We start from the raw sequence: 19,352 nt of genomic DNA on the forward strand, positions 1-19,352 counted from the left end.
ATTTCATTAGAAACCATACATATATTTGACTGATTGATATCCTGAGCTTCGCTAGTTTGGGAATAAGACAAAAGCAGTTATTTGTCCTCATCTATTTGATATACAGAAATCAATTACAGGAGAGAAGTTAAGGGTCAATGAAAAAAAAAATTCAATACGAAATGGATCTGTTACAAGAGTGATCTCCCTTTGAAAAGTTATATCCTGTATAGAGGGTGCTTCCCTTGCCCATATTTCCAATCATCAGCAAACTTAAAATGTTGAACACCATAAAAATTATATGTATTACAATATTTTGCAATCATTGACTACAAGACAAGGTTACAATTAATTGTTGGAGTTTTTGTATACCTTACTTATAATTTACTAATTAATTTTCCATACATATGCACGGATCATATTGACGAGTGAGTTTAGTCTTAAACATGGTAATATGTATGTGCACACCAAATGTTGTTGAAATAGGACCAGTATTAGCGTAGTTATTGCACGGAACCAATTAACCAATCAAAATATATCGGAGTAACTAACAGAAATTGAAGGGACGGACGGACAGGCCCAAATTAATATCCACCGATTTTTCTCGAAAAGTGGAGAATACAATTATAGACGGTCCTCAAATGCCTCGACAGACTAACGAAAAAAGTGTTTGCTGAATGAATGAGTCTCGGCTGTGGTAAAAGAATAAAAAAATAATGTTTGCTTTTACAGCTACTGGAACGTTGTCACTGGTCATCGGTTCAAACCCTGGTTTTCACAGATAAAGGGCGTAGCTGGAGTAATGTGGGGTATGTTGCCATGGAGGGACAGACATCTTTTCATTCCGAGGTCTTCCCAAATATGGGTTTTGGCTTCAATGGCCGTAAATTCACGGTTGCCACACTAGAGGTAAGTCCTCAAAAGTCCGTAATGATATATTCTTACATGTAGCTGTTCATAGGACGCTGAGCCCAATACATCAAATGAAACAACCAAAAGTGAGGTGATACTAAGACAGGCTCAAGAGGTGTTGTATCAAAAATAGAAATATAAGTCAGGAAAGGATAAGATAACTGGCAATCATATGTAAATATACACCGCTGTTCATATTCTATAATTGAACAAGGGAAAATCACTTATAAAGGTACAAGTGGATTGATCTTCATCTGGCCACTAATACTTTTCAAGTCTGGTTTGTTTTTACCTGTTTGACATAATTTCGTGTTTCTGGTTTGTGTTTACCTGTTTGACATAATTTCGTGTTTCTGGTTTGTTTTTACCGGTTTGACATAATTTCGTGTTCATCAAATCGAGTTTGACTGATCTTTTTTTCGAAAATATCAGCGAATGTGATTCCCATGCTACGTTCATGCCCAGACTCCATTTCTGTACCATACGCAAATACTTAATATTACTTTAATTGCATCCTTTGAAAGCGATGATTGATTTGGATTGGTTTTATAGGGTTAACCGTCCTTTGAATAGGTCGTTTAAGGACATGCCTCCATGACATGGTATTATCAAAGCCAATGATATCAAATAAGTTCCTGCAAGGTATATATTTGCCCTCGTTAGTGACTAGATAACTGAAGCTTGTATGAATTGCACGACGTTTGATAAACAAATATCGGTAATGAGCTACTTCCTATGGTTAATGATAATGCTCTTGAGAAATCAGTATCAATTATAGATTTCGAGCAAACTTTGTATTGATCTCGTCAACATCACGCTTGTTTCATTGAATTGCTTTTGTGTCTTCTACTGAAAGGACAATTTAGTGAACTAATTTGTTTTATAATCTAGTTACAAAATTTCATAAAAACAATAGTTTGATACTCCTTATGAATAATACACGTCGAAAAGTTGACAAGAGACAATGATGTTTTCCTGTCGTTCCTGTCCAGTAATGAAGAATTCCTTAACTGTGCAACCGTACGTGTTAGTAGTAAGTAACGGTGAAATGTGTCTTTCCAGCCGTGGAGAGAAGGTTAATTCTCGCTTTGTTCACCCAACCCCTTCAGAATACAAGTGCCGGCATTTTTTTTTAATAAATTTCATTATCCAAACAACATCTCAATCATCGTTATAGACGAGTAATTTATTACTATACAACTGTGAACAGAAATATCTCAAAAGCTTTATACATTATGATACTTGTAATTCTTGCTTGCGATGTTTTGTGTAAATTCAAGGTGACACGCATGTATTATGTGAGAAATCAGATTTACTGTCGGTCGACAACGCGGCACTGTGCAATGTTTACTTCTAGCTGAAAGGCCCGGATTTTGCGCTATTTCAGTCGTAGCTATTTTTATCATCGACTTTACTAAAAGATAAATCTGACAACACTTGACGTTTGTTTCATGTCTTGTTATTATAAACTACGAAGGCTATCGTTAGGAGATCTTTATTTTCAGTATCTGATCGATCTTAATAGTGTTGTTTTACTAAATAGCGCCTTTAAGAACATCAAAGAAACCGTAATAGTTCTGCTGCACCCACTGCCACCCTTTGTCTCTTTATACTCTTTATATTTATTTCTACGTCCACCTACCGTTTTGCTTTGGTGTTGAACGTTGAAAGGGAAATAGTTTCCGTTCCTAGTCCAAGGTACATCAAAGGCATTAATAATGGTAGTTCCCTGCTAAATGTTTCGCATTTAGGATAATAGCAGCAACTGGTTTACCCGTTGTCGGTATTAACTGACTTGGTGGAATGCTTTGGTTGGTGCATTCACAACTGGTTTACCCGTTGTCAATAGTATGTGTTAGGGTGGAATACTGCTGATACCTTCGGCATGGTTTTTCAGTTAAAGACAGTTTCCGGTCGGACCGCACTACGTTTTAAAATGTGCACTGTTCGTACCATGTGCAAACGATAAACATCTGGACGATTATTGCTTGCACACACCACACATGGAGACACGTGCTTAAATGACCTTAGCTGCTGATACGACGTTACACCCTATACAATATATCATTTACGGCCTTTTGGTTATTCCGACAAAGTTGCTTAGGTATTTTAAAATTCTTTATCCCTGTGACCTCGATTATGGGTGAAGCTCATTCATTTGAACAAACATGACAGACTTCCATGTTACTAGCCAAATATTACTCTAGGCATTTGGTTATTTAGAAGAAGTTGTTTAAAGATTAGTTTAGACAATTGACACCGGTGACCTTGAAATTGGGTGAAGGTCAATCATTTGAACAAACTTAGTAGCCGTTCATCCCGACATTCTACTAGCCAAATATTATCACCTGGTGCTTTTTTGTTTATTCAGAAGAAGTTGTTCAGGTTTTGTTTGAGACATTTTGAGTGACCATGAATGTGGCATTAGATCCCGTGGCTTATAGGGCCATTGTGAGCTTGTGATGAACATCAACAACTTTATTGTTTCATAACTATCTTGACTTAGTCAATATTGCAACCTTGTCATTCAATCCAATGATTTGGTTTTCCAGCAGCAGAATAATCAACATTTTGATTTGTGAATGATGGCAATTAATTTACCGAGACAATAATATAACAGCACAGTATGACTATTTTGTTCCGTTTTACAAAGTCAATTCATGTTTATATGATAATTAACAATAATGAATATATTTTAGTGGGCGCCGTTCGTTGTTGCTTTGCCAAACAACACCTACACCGGTCTGTGTTTTGACCTTCTAGAACATATGGCGAGCAGCCTGAACTTCACGTAAGTTGAAAAAGTCTAACTGATGTCGTCATGTATGCCTTTTTTTTTTATCTTAATTTGACATTTCAATGAGCAATGCTTTTAATCGGGGTTTAACATCAACATCAAAGCATGTTGAGAAATGAAGTAAAGTGAGGAAGTTGAATCAGTTAATGACTTCTAGATACAAGAGTGACATTGGTACCTTTACACACATATACACCAGAAGTATTCTCATGTTTCACATTTTTCAAAAGTTTGATCAAATTCTGTCAAAGAATAAAGTTGCTAGAAGAGTGCTTACATTGAATTGCGAGGGGATATTCCACAGGGGTTGCACGTTAAGGATGCAACGGGGGAACCAGATAAGTTTGGTTTATCCTCCCTGTGCATCAGATAAAGGAGAACATCCGCACTGAGAAACACTTAAGGACGAAAAAATCAATTCTACGACTTAATCTACCTTATTATACCAGTAAACTTCAATTAGCATTGAATTTTACAAAACACAATCTAAATCATAAATTCATGACCCAACTTAATGACGTACCAGCTAAATAATCTATGCATGGCTAACTTAATGATGTACAATCTAAATCATATTTGCATGGCCCAAATTACGGAAACACTCTCCAAATTAGCGGAGCACCATTTAAATTTAAAAACCATATCCAAGTTATCGGGACATGGACCAGTTTTCAGGAACAACAACCAATTTTCAGGGACAACAACCAATTTTCAGGAACATAACAATTCAATAAGATTGTGCCTTTGTTCCCGAAAACTGGTCGTTGGCCCCCGAAAATTAAGTCGTTGTCCCGCTCACTCGCACAGCGGTATTCCCTTTGATGTAGCCGCGCTCCGGCGAAGCCCGTACAGGTGAGGCAGTCTATAGTCCCTGCCTTGCTGGCCGTGTTGTCGGTATAGCTATGCAACGACGGTTGCTCTAATTCCGTAATCAAAACGATATAATAACACAGGTCGATAGTACACTTATATTTACTTCGAATGAAATAAATAAAGACCAAGGAAATAATGCTTATTTTGTACTACGGCCAGGGTTAGGATCGAAATGAACGACCATTTGAGAATAATGCATAACTTTTACCGTATTGCTGAACTGGTGCTTTGATACATCACTCCAGGGACACATGAAGCCAGTATATACGTCTCTGATCACTCATATAATAATCAAAGACACAATATGAACTCTCAATATTAACGATATTTAATGACGAATGATAAGTACGTCCCGATGTCGTATACAACTTATATTACGTAAACTATATCCCCCGGCTCCGTTCGGTCCGAGGTAAATGTTCATAAACGAACCACTGTATATATATATATATGTTAAGACAGTTTACGTTCCTATTTTGCTTCATATACCTTTCAATCGTTTTTTATGTTGTTAATAGTTTTGTGATTTATATAATCCTCTTAGTAAGGAGATTCCCGATCACCTGTCCTCTCAGCTTTTAATTTCTATTGTATTTAACATAAATGTATTTTATTCATATTTTGGTGTTTTTTTAATCATTACTGATATAATTTCAATTAAATGGAACTTTATCTTTCCTGTACTGTCGTAAGAATATCCCTTCTGATTTAATGTTTCATGTTATAATATTTAAGGTTGAACTTTCTATTTAGTTTAGGTTATCGGGTGATAAAGAAAAAATAATTTACCCGGGTTCCATTGTAGTTATCACCCGATAACCTAAATTGAATAGAAAGTTAATCCTTATATTTATAGCCTTTTTCTTTACATAAAACGCGTCCATTTATGTCATCAAAGTAAACGTATGTAAATGAACACACAATCCAGCCGTCCTGTCAGTCAACAACGTGACGTCATCGGAATGTATGAATTTCAACAATGTATATTTACATTTCAACAATGTATCTTTTGCATGAATACACTAATGAGTTACACATCTGGTATCCGAGGTACTCCTGTTAACTTCCTAAAACAGCAATGTAAGCTCCCGGGTTGTTGAAACTTCGAGTGATAATGACAATGATCTCCACAAAGGCTTTCATTAGAAAAAATACCATTTAAGTTACGTACACTTATGTGTTTAAAGTGAACGAAATTTTCGAAATATCTTGTTTCTTTATTCATTTAAAGCGAACTTAACCATTTCAGAAAGATAATGTGCATCCGTATGTCAGTTATCAAAACTGTATAAAGTAAAGAGAGAAAAAAAATAGAGCATTATTCTTAACCAGAGACGTTATATTACAATATATACGACTTTGGTGTATAGTCTAAACAGTTGCTCTCGTCTAACGAACCTGTGATTACTAAAATTTAGAACCTATGAAACTTCTTATATAAAAGGCTAAGCGTGATCCGGTTGTTAAATATATGAATTATCAGAATTAATATTGAATATTGTATTACCTGTCTTCAGACAGAGACATATAAAGCCGTAAGTAGTATATACGTTTCCGCTTCAGGTCAACCATGACAATCAGAATAATATATAAACTAAAGGTATTTTGTTTTGGTTTCCTTTATATCATAACCAGAGACCTTCTCTGTATTAACGTAATATGTTAGGTATCAGTACATTTTACTCATAGTTCCAGTAGTATTAGTAATCATTATCATATACATATATAGATAAAATATATTGCCGTGTGAATGATGTAATTGATATACAGTAGGTGTTAAGATAAGTTCTGTGCACTGATCTTACACGAAAATGGCACCGTTTCATTGGTTGATATACCTGTCAATCACGCGCGGTAGAGAGGTGGGCCCTCGCGATGATTGGTTGATGTTCTTGTCGATGCTCCGCTGTTGTTTGATTGACAAGAATATCACGGGCCGTAATTCTCGTCACACTCTGGTGCATGCTGTGTACACAACCGCCAGTCATGTCGTCGTTGAACAGCACTACTACGTGATCTGTTTCTGTGCCGGATTATATATATTGCAAAGTTACTGTACCGCTACGGTCCAAATATACGGAAATGTATCAGTAAAAATATTTACAAAATAACTTCAACGTTGGTGTCTTCTGTGTTTGAATGTCAATAAAACGTATAGCATATTTTCGGTATTACCGTTTAATGACAAATCGACGACACTGTGTCGTCCTTATGTTAGGTCGAAAATTCAAATAAACAACAAAATACCGACAGTTACACATTTGATATTATTCAATACAGTACTTATTGATGTGTAATGCCACGGACTTAGATATAATTAAACATCTTTGTTCAATAATGAAAAGCATCTCGATCCACTCCTTGAGCCGGCTTAGGTGTGAAATTTGCGACAGGTACAAAATACTAAACACACCTGTGTCCAGTGCTTGATTGATAGGTTTTGCGTCCGCTTCACTACCGAGTAGTTCGGTCAATCACTGGTAAGATGTACAGGTGTGAAAACCACGTGATTATGTGGATATCCAATGCAATAACCTGAATTGAATTAATAATGTTTAATAAGATACAATGTATCATAAACAAAATTATAGCGGATACGTACGTATATACTGGTTTTATTCGTCTTTGATTAGAATTATGATAACGGAATATTTTCAGTATATAGGTTGTTTCTATAATTTTGTAGAGGTAGGGGTGCTGCCATGATATAAATGTAAATTAGAAATGTTTTATAATACTTTGGCAGTGCGATCACATTACATTATTACCATGCTGATATGATATTTAAACATTATTAGCTGTATACATGGATAATTACAATGGCACATGTAGTCACAGGTAAAGCATAGTTTCAGGTAGATTCAAGCATATCACACCTGCCGGTTGAAATAACAGACCTGTGCTCTAAGGGGGTTAGAGGTGTGATCAAACACCACACAAGTTCTGTATTACCACTGTCATAATTATGCTGTAATGAGTTAATTGGAGATTCCCAGGTAAGACCCACAGGTAAGAAAACTGTACCTGGTAATCCAATTCAATTCAGTTTATTGCTTTGAAAAGCCACATAATCACGTGGTTTCACACCTGTATATTTTACCTGTGATTATCCAAACTACTCGGTAGTGAAGCGGACGCAAAACCTATCAATCAAGCACTGGACACGGTGTGTTTAGTGTGATGTACCTGTACCCAAATTTTAAAACTAAGCCGGCTAAAGGAGTGGATCGAGTTGCTTTACATTATTGAACCAAGATGTTAAATTATAACTTGTGTATATTACATGTATATGGAGAGAAAAAGTTTAACCTTCATAATTCAATTATATTTTCGAGATAAATATAATCACGGACTCAGATTATCTAAGTCCTCGATATAACTTAGCATCGCATCAATAAGTACTGTATTGTATAATGATATTCAATGTGTAACTGTCGGTATTTTGTTGTTTATTTGAATTGTCGACCTAACATAAGGACGACACAGTGTAGTCAATTTGTCATTAAACGGTAATACCGAAAATATGCTATACGTTTTTTTGACACTCAAACACAGAAGACACCAACGTTGAAGTTATTTGTTAACATTTTTCACTGATACATTTCCGTATATTTGGACTGTAACGGTACAGTAACTTTGCAATATATATAATCCTGCACAGAAACTGGTCACGTAGTAGTGCTGTTCAACGACGACATGATTGGCGTTTGTGTACACAGCATGACAAAAGGTGATTACGTGTTGTCATCCAATTATAGGCTAATGTCGATTGGATGTCTTGTGATATATATTAACCCTTATAATAATAATTTATTTTATTAAAGAGTCACATATCCATTCACAATTTAAAGTTTCTAGTTGAAACAAAATTGATAGAATTAATTATCCGGCCAAGTTGACCTATGAGACACTATTTCAACGTTAAATACAGATTACTGTAAAAGCATAATATTTCGTTGGGGATTTAATTTCGTTTATTTCGTGGTTTAAAGAAAACCATGAAATATAATCCCAACGAAATTTTAATCGCACGAAATAGAAATTAGCGAAAATATGAAATAAACTATTACTTTAATTACAAACCATGCTGTATTTACATTTAGACACAGGTCATGATAAACGGTGTACTTATCGTCACAGACACAGAGTTAAACACTTATAACTATAGCGCGTCAATCAAGCGTTTGTTACATCGCTCTTTGTATGTAAATTATAGAGCATGACGGATTTGACCGATACCCATAGTGTGAGTTTATCTCGCCGGGTCTTACCTGAACCTCGCAAGCAGTACGGTGACCATCGGGCGATGGTCGATCTATTGTTTTCCACTGACTGGGGTGAAGCGAGGTGTGAAAATTTCACCTGGAGTGGATGGGTGATCACCTCGGGCGATGTACGGTAAGTCTTATTGTCCAGGTGTCAAACATAAAATAACTGGGTTTGAAAATATTGATTTCACGAAATATTTTCCCCACGAACTTGTCCCAAATCCAAAACAACGAAATTTAACCACCAACGTAAATATATGCTTTTACAGTATACTATGATTTAAAAATTAAAGTACAAATCAACTTCTCCACGGTCGGTTGCTGGTTACTTAATCAGATAATGAAATAACAAGATTTTTCCTTTGTTAAAGAAATAATTAACTGGGCCAACCTACCTGCAAACATATAAACATGCACACGTATGTACAATCAATCATATCAACATGTTTTTTTCATAACAACCACTTACCTATACATTCAACAACATTTTGCACATACTTGTACAATTATACCCTCTTGTCAAATACAGCTTTTTATACATTACATACCAAGTCAACCCACTTTTTCACTAACATTTTATGCGAGGACCAGGCTGCCTGCGCTAAGTAAAACGAATTCAGTACAAATGTCACTTTAGTATTTGAACATTGTGTTAGCAGGAAAAAAGTATTTCAGTATTAGCAATAGCAAAACAGTCCTATAAATAAATATTTGCTTTTGTCTATTATATTTTAACATGAACACCGATAATTCTCATAATACATTGTCACAGTTCCTTAGTTTAATGATTTTTCCTTGACGCTTACAAGTAGTGATTACATTTAATTATCCTTCAATGCTTAGTTAGAAAGTTCATACAGACCAACAGCTATATTTATACACCTACAATTTCAACATACATGTCCAATACAATGTACATCCACATGTAAGGTTTCTGTGCACGATTATACATTACAAACAAAGTAAACCTACTTTCTCATAATAAAATTGTATGCATGGGATGCTTGCACCAATTAAAAAAGAATTCAGAACGAATGTCACTTTCAAGTTTAAATATATTGTACAACAGGAAACAGAAAAAGAAATACCAAATGTCACTGCGAGTACATGCACCAGAATGTGACGAGAATTACGGCCCGTGATATTCTTGTCAATCAAACAACAGCGGAGCATCGACAAGAACATCAACCAATCATCGCGAGGGCCCACCTCTCTACCGCGCGTGATTGACAGGTATATCAACCAATGAAACGGTGCCATTTTCGTGTAAGATCAGTGCACAGAACTTATCTTAACACATATTGTATATCAATTACATCATTCACACGGCAATATATTTTATCTATATATGTATTTGATAATGATTACTAATACTACTGGAACTATGAGTGAAATGTACTGATACCTAATATATTACGTTAATACAGAGAAGGTATCTGGTTATGATAGAAAGGAAACCAAAACAAAATACCTTTAGTTTATATATTATTCTGATTGTCATGGTTGACCTGAAGCGGAAACGTATATACTACTTACGGCTTTATATGTCTCTGTCTGAAGACAGGTAATACAATATTCAATATTAATTCTGATAATTCATATATTTAACAACCGGATCACGCTTAGCCTTTTATATAAGAAGTTTCATAGGTTCTAAATTTTAGTAATCACAGGTTCGTTAGACGAGAGCAACTGTTTAGACTATACACCAAAGTCGTATATATTGTAATATAACGTCTCTGGTTAAGAATAATGCTCTATTTTTTTTCTCTCTTTACTTTATACAGTTTTGATAACTGACATACGGATGCACATTATCTTTCTGAAATGGTTAAGTTCGCTTTAAATGAATAAAGAAACAAGATATTTCGAAAATTTCGTTCACTTTAAACACATAAGTGTACGTAACTTAAATGGTATTTTTTCTAATGAAAGCCTTTGTGGAGATCATTGTCATTATCACTCGAAGTTTCAACAACCCGGGAGCTTACATTGCTGTTTTAGGAAGTTAACAGGAGTACCTCGGATACCAGATGTGTAACTCATTAGTGTATTCATGCAAAAGATACATTGTTGAAATGTAAACATACATTGTTGAAATTCATACATTCCGATGACGTCACGTTGTTGACTGACAGGACGGCTGGATTGTGTGTTCATTTACATACGTTTACTTTGATGACATAAATGGACGCGTTTTATGTAAAGAAAAAGGCTATAAATATAAGGATTAACTTTCTATTCAATTTAGGTTATCGGGTGATAACTACAATGGAACCCGGGTAAATTATTTTTTCTTTATCACCCGATAACCTAAACTAAATAGAAAGTTCAACCTTAAATATTATAACATGAAACATTAAATCAGAAGGGATATTCTTACGACAGTACAGGAAAGATAAAGTTCCATTTAATTGAAATTATATCAGTAATGATTAAAAAAACACCAAAATATGAATAAAATACATTTATGTTAAATACAATAGAAATTAAAAGCTGAGAGGACAGGTGATCGGGAATCTCCTTACTAAGAGGATTATATAAATCACAAAACTATTAACAACATAAAAAACGATTGAAAGGTATATGAAGCAAAATAGGAACGTAAACTGTCTTAACATATATATATATATACAGTGGTTCGTTTATGAACATTTACACAATCGGTTCATCATTTGCACGAGTTTATCAATAAATACTGGACAACTAGTACCTCGGACCGAACGGAGCCGGGGGATATAGTTTACGTAATATAAGTTGTATACGACATCGGGACGTACTTATCGTTCGTCATTAAATATCGTTAATATTGAGAGTTCATATTGTGTCTTTGATTATTATATGAGTGATCAGAGACGTATATACTGGCTTCATGTGTCCCTGGAGTGATGTATCAAAGCACCAGTTCAGCAATACGGTAAAAGTTATGCATTATTCTCAAATGGTCGTTCATTTCGATCCTAACCCTGGCCGTAGTACAAAATAAGCATTATTTCCTTGGTCTTTATTTATTTCATTCGAAGTAAATATAAGTGTACTATCGACCTGTGTTATTATATCGTTTTGATTACGGAATTAGAGCGACCGTCTTTGCATAGCTATACCGACAACACGGCCAGCAAGGCAGGGACTATAGACTGCCTCACCTGTACGGGCTTCGCCGGAGCGCGGCTACATCAAAGGGAATACCGCTGTGCGAGTGAGCGGGACAACGACTTAATTTTCGGGGGCCAACAACCAGTTTTCGGGAACAAAGGCACAATCTTATTGAATTGTTATGTTCCTGAAAATTGGTTGTTGTCCCTGAAAATTGGTTGTTGTTCCTGAAAACTGGTCCATGTCCCGACAACTTGGATATGGTTTTTAAATTTAAATGGTGCTCCGCTAATTTGGAGAGTGTTTCCGTAATTTGGGCCATGCAAATATGATTTAGATTGTACATCATTAAGTTAGCCATGCATAGATTATTTAGCTGGTACGTCATTAAGTTGGGTCATGAATTTATGATTTAGATTGTGTTTTGTAAAATTCAATGCTAATTGAGGTTTACTGGTATAATAAGGTAGATTAAGTCGTAGAATTGATTTTTTCGTCCTTAAGTGTTTCTCAGTGTCCCTTTTCGATCTATATGAGGACTTTTCCTTTTATTTTCTCTTGGAAAACGCCCATATTAATGTTGACACTATCAAATGATTTGAAACAATTGATGTTTCTTAACTGTCTAATGGTTTGGTTTTATTTTGTTTAACGTCCTATTAATGGCGAAGGTCATTTAAGGGCGTGGTCCAAGTGCAAACGAGCTCATTGCAATATTTGGGATCTTTATCTTTCTTTCTACTTCTAACTACCTGTAATTTTCTAGCGCCTTGCTTGTCAACACACCGCTTTTGGCCTGAATGTTGAGAGTTCGCCCAGGTGAGGAAGACAATGGGTTCTGTCATCAGGCCGGGACATACCAAAGTCCTTAAAATTGTAGTTGTTATTTCCTGCTTAACGTTTAGCATTAAGTGGAATGACAGCAACTGGTTCACCCGCTGTCATTATAATGTGACCGGGCGGAATTCTGTGCTGGGTGCCTTCAGCATGGCTTTTCAGTGAGATAGCACTATAAAGTCGGCATCAGATCCCCGCTATAACAAGGAGGCAAGTACACCAACATACCCTGTCTCCGGCACAAATACACAACACAAGCCATTAAATGACCTTAGCTTTTAATAGGACGTTAGACAAAATAAAACCAAACTACTATTTTTCAGCGGTGTCGCCTAAGGCACCCACTTTCATGTTACCTTAGCTGTTTCAGGGACGTTAAACAAAGTATACTGCGTCCATTTTCTTAAACTCAAACCACCTGGGATTTCAACAGAGGATAAGGTTTGAAGATAGAACATACAATGACCGATTTGGTAACCTTTTTGCCAGTAAACTTCTATATAAAACTAATTGATCGGTGTCGCAAAAATAGTGTGACTTCCAAGCCTAGCAAATGATAAAGTGGTTGCTTTTCATCATGGTAAATACATGTGAATTTCCAGATGTAGCGTGTTGATATTATCAGCGAACCCCGAAGCTTATTCAGGTATTTAAAATGTATGGTGCATCTCGGTTTTCAAAATCATTTTTCTTGAATATAAGATTATAAAACACAGCTAGTCTCCCCGATCACCATGGTAACCTGTGTACATGTAAACACAGGTAGTCTCTCCATCACCATGGTAACATGTGTACATGTAAATACAGTTGGCCTACCCATCACCATGGTAACCTGTGAAAATAAGACTCGGGTACGAGGTAATGGGCTTTTGTCTCGGGAAGAAGGTCGGCTGAATTGCAAGACTTGAATGACCTACAAACGGTTTGTTTTACAGGTATGAAGTGGTGGAACCTTCGGACCGACAGTGGGGAATACTAAACGCTAATGGCACATGGACCGGCTTAGTTGGCCAGCTGGAAAAATGGGTTCGTTAAACTTTCGTGTCACTACAAATCCATCTCCGGGTTTCGATTAACAATACATTTCTAATTACATTGTATGAAAAAAACAATTCGTTGATAATTGTTTTTGTGAACGTCTCTTTTTTAAAGTGCTGTTTTGACCTAAAGGACTTAAACAGTCGATATGCTGTAAAAAAGCTTCTACGCATGCGGTTTACCATGTGACATGACACTTTAAGGTATCGCAAAGTAGCTCTTCCATCGTGGAAACAATCGTTGTTTAACTTAACACGTAATAAACTGAAGCAAATTCCCTTTTATGCCGTAGGTATCACCAGTTATAAAACATTTTGAATCCCAGCCACTTGAGGAAGTTTCTAGTTAGATGAAAATTTGCTGAGCTGTTCAGAAGTACTTGGAAACAATTGTTGATGTAGGGATGCCTGAGGTAAAGTTACAAAATAACCTCACATAGGTCCTTCGTACTAGTTTGCCTTAAAGGTTTTTGCCAAAGTCTAAACATCATATGACCATACAAATTGTATTTAGTATAAACTCTTCTTTTTGTATTTTGACAGGAGGTAGACCTAGTTGCAGCGCCTCTGTCCGCACAGGCTAAACGCGAGGAAGTAATGGACTTCACGTATTCTTATTACATTGACTACACCACCATAATAATGAAGAAACCGGACCCATACGAGAAAAAATGGCGCACCCTTATCGACCCGTTCAGCGAGCAACTTCTACTTTGTGTTTTGATATCCCTGCCAGTTATGTCGCTGCTGTTATTCCTGTTCGAGCGTTTCAGTCCTTACTACGCGCGGGAAGACGATGGAGAAGGGATGGGTGGTCTACATACGTACCAAGACGCCTTCTGGTACATGTATGGCGCTTTGCTCACACAAGGTATGTTTACTCGCATCTACAATCACCATGGTAAACAACAAAAACTACACAGAAGCAGAGGTATACTGTAACACGACATAGTTGGATTTTTTTTATGTTGGGGGATATAGGAATCGTCCTGTCCGTCCTTCTGTCTATGATCCTCCTTTTTTGATCATATGTAGATGTGTATGAAAAAAGGAATTTGCAATTCAACCTTTTTTCCTGAACTTGTCAACATTGAACTTGAAATTTCCGCTCCAAAAACTTTATATTCGCGACTTCTTAACTGTTTGTTCATCATATATAGATGTGCATGAAGAAAATGATTTGTGTTCGACTACTTTGCCTGGTTCGACTTTAATTTCTGCTCCAGAAACCTTGTTAGCGCAACTCCACCTTAACCATTGTTGCATGCTTTTTGTGACTTAGCACAGGGAACATTTGATGTACATGTGCATGAAAGAAAGAATTTGTGATTGGGGTATTATACCCTTTGCAAACAAAGCTTAATTACGTGGGTAAAATGAAGCGGGGTATATTTTGTGAGCTCTATATTACGATAATGTAGTGTATGATATATTTTATAACACATGTGTTTGCCGTTGATGTTTGTTGCATCTTTTACAACTTTTAATGTTCACTTCTTGAGTGACCCCATCATCCGTGGATCAAGTCTACGTGTGACCCTAGTTGTAGCAAGTACCCAAAACTCTCTGATCTTACAAATGTTGCAGTGTTTTTTTTATGCAACTATACAAATTGGGGAATCCAAAGCAATATACACATAATAATTATGATGACTTTTTTCCGACCGCATGAATTCTGTAATACGAATATGTCTTTTAGGTGGTGAGTACCTACCACAGTCACAAACCGGACGTACTCTATTGAGTTCCTGGTGGCTATTCTGTATCATTATGATGGCCACATACAGCGGGAATCTGATTGCTTTCCTGACCGTGACAAAGGACAAACCGCCATTCACTACCGTGGCAGGCATGATACAGATGGACAACTACCGCTGGGGCACGATAGGAGGCAGTTCCTGGATTGATGCGTTTAATGTAAGCAAACTGCAGACTGTTTGTAATGTTTGGTATTCCAAAATATTGTTAGCAAGGCAAGTAGGCGAATATCATTCAACCTTCATACCAACATGCCCTGTCACCGGCACACATACACACACGCATACATACACAACCAGATGGAGGCACGTCCTTGAATGACCTTAGTTGTCGTTAAACTCTATAAAACCAAACCAAACTTCATAAATAATCACTAGCGAAACGAAGTAATTTGGTTTCGGATTTATTCTGTTCAACGTCCTATACATTGCTAAGGTCATTTAAGGCCCTGACTCTATGTGTTAATGTATGCATGTCTTTGAGCATGTGTGTTCACAAAAATGTACATTGATGTATTTGCCTCCTTACAATAGCACGGATCTGATGTCAACTTTAGAGTGCTACCTCACTTAAATGCAATGGCGACGGCAAACACTGTATTCCACACATTAAACTGACAACGGTCAAGCCTGTTATTTCGATAACCTCAAATGCTGAACGATAAGCAAATAACAATAGCAGAATAGCAGATAACATTTTTAAGAACTTTGATATATCCCGGCCTGTGGACAGCAATGAAGCGCTACAAATTGTCGAGTATAAAATTAATTGATACACAAACAAACAAACAAAATCCAAAACTTGAACGGTGCAGAATCGTGATACTATGAGAAAGTTTCTTTGAATAGGGGATCGTCCAATGATTGAGTAACTACCTCTCAGACAACTGAAGGGTCAGTGATACCCTGAACAAACTTAACACTGTCCATGAACTGTTGTTAAAAGGTTTTAAGATTCACTTTGAATAAATATATTTTTCACTTCCCAACTCTTCACGTTCGGCGTTTTCACCCTAGGCACCAGGATTGACATGAGGCTGGCTGGTTTGAGGACATTTAACCAAATATATATAAACAATTTTTTAGCTGCAGTCTTAATATTTATTGAGTTCTATGAATGTTTTGACTCAGAAGTTAAAAAAACCTCGCTAGTTGTCACCAAAAGATATATCTAGAGCAACGTATGACCTTCGTTTACGATGAAATGAGATAAATGTATACTCTCCGTTTGAAAACATCATGGCTTGTCAATGTCTTGCCATATCTCACCTATGTGTAATTGGTACTTTCTACTTGTTTTGTCATAAACACCATATCAAGGTTATTTAACCAATTTATTGCTTCCAGGAGACTAAAGTATCAGACTTCAAGAAAGTATGGGCAGGGATGTTAAGATTCAACGCAAGCGATCCAAGTGTGCTAAGTCCGAAATCAAGTGTGCACTTTGACAAAGTGCTTGCCGGAGATTACGCTTACATCGGAGACAAAACTCAAATGGAAATCAAAATGGCCGAAGAATGTTCCCTGTTAATGGCCGATGAATTTTTCTTGCCATTGCAATACGCCTTTGGATTTCCAAACGTATCTCCATATACAAAAATATTTTCAGACGAGTACGTATAATGTTTATAATTATTATTCATTTATCTTTTTTGTTTTTTAATTTTACAGATATCAACACAGTAGAGTGATATATGGAAAGGCGATTGAAAATAACTAAAAGTATTTAAAATGACAAAGTTATATATAAGGAAGTAACGATGTCAAGTATTTAAATAGGTACCGCAGATTAGTTTCGTTCTTGTAAAATCGCCTCATTCTGATTAGTTACCATAGCATACATAGCATACATAGGTTATAGGATGACATGTAGTTAAAAATGTGTGTCGTACAGTTTTACATTGATATATTTTTATTCATACTCAGGTTACTGTACGTACACGAGAGCGGATTACTGCATATATGGAAAACCCGTCGATGGCCCCAGCGTAGTTTCTGTGCAAGCGAGTTGGTGACAGTGGCCAAGACAATAACACTTGTGGATGTCCAGAGCGCGTTTTACCTTATTGGGATAGGCCTAGGTCTAGCTACATTGGTATGCGGCATGGAGAAGGTCGCGTTTTGGTACAAGAGCAGGTTCAAAAGTAAACAAGCCGCAAGGCATCGCAAATCCGTTTGTAGCGGGCTGTCTATGAACAAAGACTCGACTGAAAATGCAAATAATCTAAAGAGCACAACGAAGAGCTAAACGTTGCTATTTACTTCAAGTTAAAAGAAAGGCATTTCATCACAATGGTCTAAGTTTAAGTTTATGCTGAATAACTGGGCCGTTTTCGTTTATCGCGGTCCAAACGGTTAAACCACTCGGACCAGAGTTTTTCGTTTATGAAATGAGGTCGTACAAAGTAATATGATGCTGCTTTCAAGCGAGCCTTGAACAGGCCTTGCAATGCCTGCATTAAACTTTTGCAGGTCCGTGAGGATTTAGCCCGAAAATGCTACATTTGATAACGGACAAACCGGTTGTTTCGCATAAACGAACAGGCCCCTGGTCGCATAAAAACGTTTTAGAATAGAAGACTCGTGGACATTGTACATCATCTCATAAAATGTAAATATGTTGTGTAATTACTGTACAATCCAGATATGTTACTTTTGTTAACTTAAGGGTTTCAATAATAGGTGGATGGGGGATCTGTTGTATCTCACTCTATGTTATCGTGAGGGGTTACTTATATTAGCCCCTAAGCACATGTCTTCATTTTTTATGCATTGATAATTGCTGATGCGTTTAGCCTCAAACACACAGTGGTTGTGCAGAAACCTTAGTTTTCATATTCGTTGAAAGTAGTTGACGTTTTGATCTTTTATATCGAAAAACTTTCGTGTAAAGTTCAAAAACCAGACCTAATATTTATGTGATATTTCACGTCAACATTGGCAGTAACCCCCCGTTGTATTGTCTGTCGAAATAGTATAAGTATGCAAGATGAAGGCAGGTTACTCCAATTGCCATTTGTATTTCGCTTCGGAGGCATTGCAGTAAACATTCGGGTGTATTGAAATAAAGAAACAGACAAGCGGACTGATCTGCTCCTATACTTCGGATCTATATATTTCCCTTCATCATCTCCCTAGTATCTTCGTCTATTCTTTCTGTGACATGACATGAAATAGCGGCTATAAAGACGTTAAATCTTAAACAAACCTGATATCCGGACAAGATAGACACGTCATATTTAAAGGTCAAATGTTAATAAATACTGAACGTTCGGAGTTGATTTGGACCTTTAATTTCTAACAGATGTGGGTCATTCATGGGTCATTCATGTCGCTGACTTTGGTTGAAAGATAACGGTCTAAAGACATATAAAGGTGTCCACTGGTGATTTGGCTAGTTTAAACTCATTTATATTGAGATGTCATAGCCTTTTATTTTACCCCACACCAGGTTCATTAAGCGCATAAACCAGGTAAATCTCATCACATTTTCATAACACAATGTATTTGGTAGCGAATAACTCTGTATGTAACAACTATTATCTTTCAACCTTAAATATGTTGTGACTTGTCAACATCGACCACTAAATGTTATATATATTTTTTATATTAGGAATATTACTAAATATTTTCAAAATACGTGTATCATAGGTTTAAAAAAGTAAATACATTTAATACATTATATAATAGTATTAACATGTACAGTAAGAACAATACAATTTATAATATAATCACCTTTTCATTATTAACAAGTATGAATAAAATTAAATTTCAACTTGAAGTTATGTATCAATTT

General features: G+C 36.3%; 1 protein-coding gene across 1 annotated transcript; it reads left to right on the forward strand.

Annotated features, from left to right (window-relative positions):
* Positions 1-722: 722 nt before the first annotated feature.
* Positions 723-17,804, forward strand: LOC110452233 (glutamate receptor ionotropic, kainate 3-like). Its single transcript, XM_021500612.1, has 7 exons — positions 723-888; positions 3,591-3,682; positions 13,698-13,788; positions 14,343-14,670; positions 15,499-15,716; positions 16,904-17,169; positions 17,483-17,804. The coding sequence occupies exons 1-7, from the start codon at positions 799-801 to the stop codon at positions 17,802-17,804; spliced, it is 1,407 nt and encodes a 468-aa protein (XP_021356287.1). The 5' UTR covers positions 723-798.
* Positions 17,805-19,352: the final 1,548 nt, after the last annotated feature.

The sequence above is a fragment of the Mizuhopecten yessoensis genome, unplaced genomic scaffold, assembly GCF_002113885.1.
Source record: "Mizuhopecten yessoensis strain PY_sf001 unplaced genomic scaffold, ASM211388v2 scaffold6505, whole genome shotgun sequence".
NCBI classification, from domain to species: Eukaryota; Metazoa; Mollusca; class Bivalvia; order Pectinida; family Pectinidae; genus Mizuhopecten; species Mizuhopecten yessoensis.

What these genes read in the sequence shown, in the direction of transcription:
- LOC110452233 (XM_021500612.1), top strand. Translation starts at nt 799, where the DNA reads ATGGAGGGACAGACATCTTTTCATTCCGAGGTCTTCCCAAATATGGGT. An exon ending in TGGCGCTTTGCTCACACAAG is followed by an intron (nt 14,671 to 15,498) that starts GTATGTTTACTC and finishes TATGTCTTTTAG; the next exon opens with GTGGTGAGTACCTACCACAG. An exon ending in CCTGGATTGATGCGTTTAAT is followed by an intron (nt 15,717 to 16,903) that starts GTAAGCAAACTG and finishes TATTGCTTCCAG; the next exon opens with GAGACTAAAGTATCAGACTT.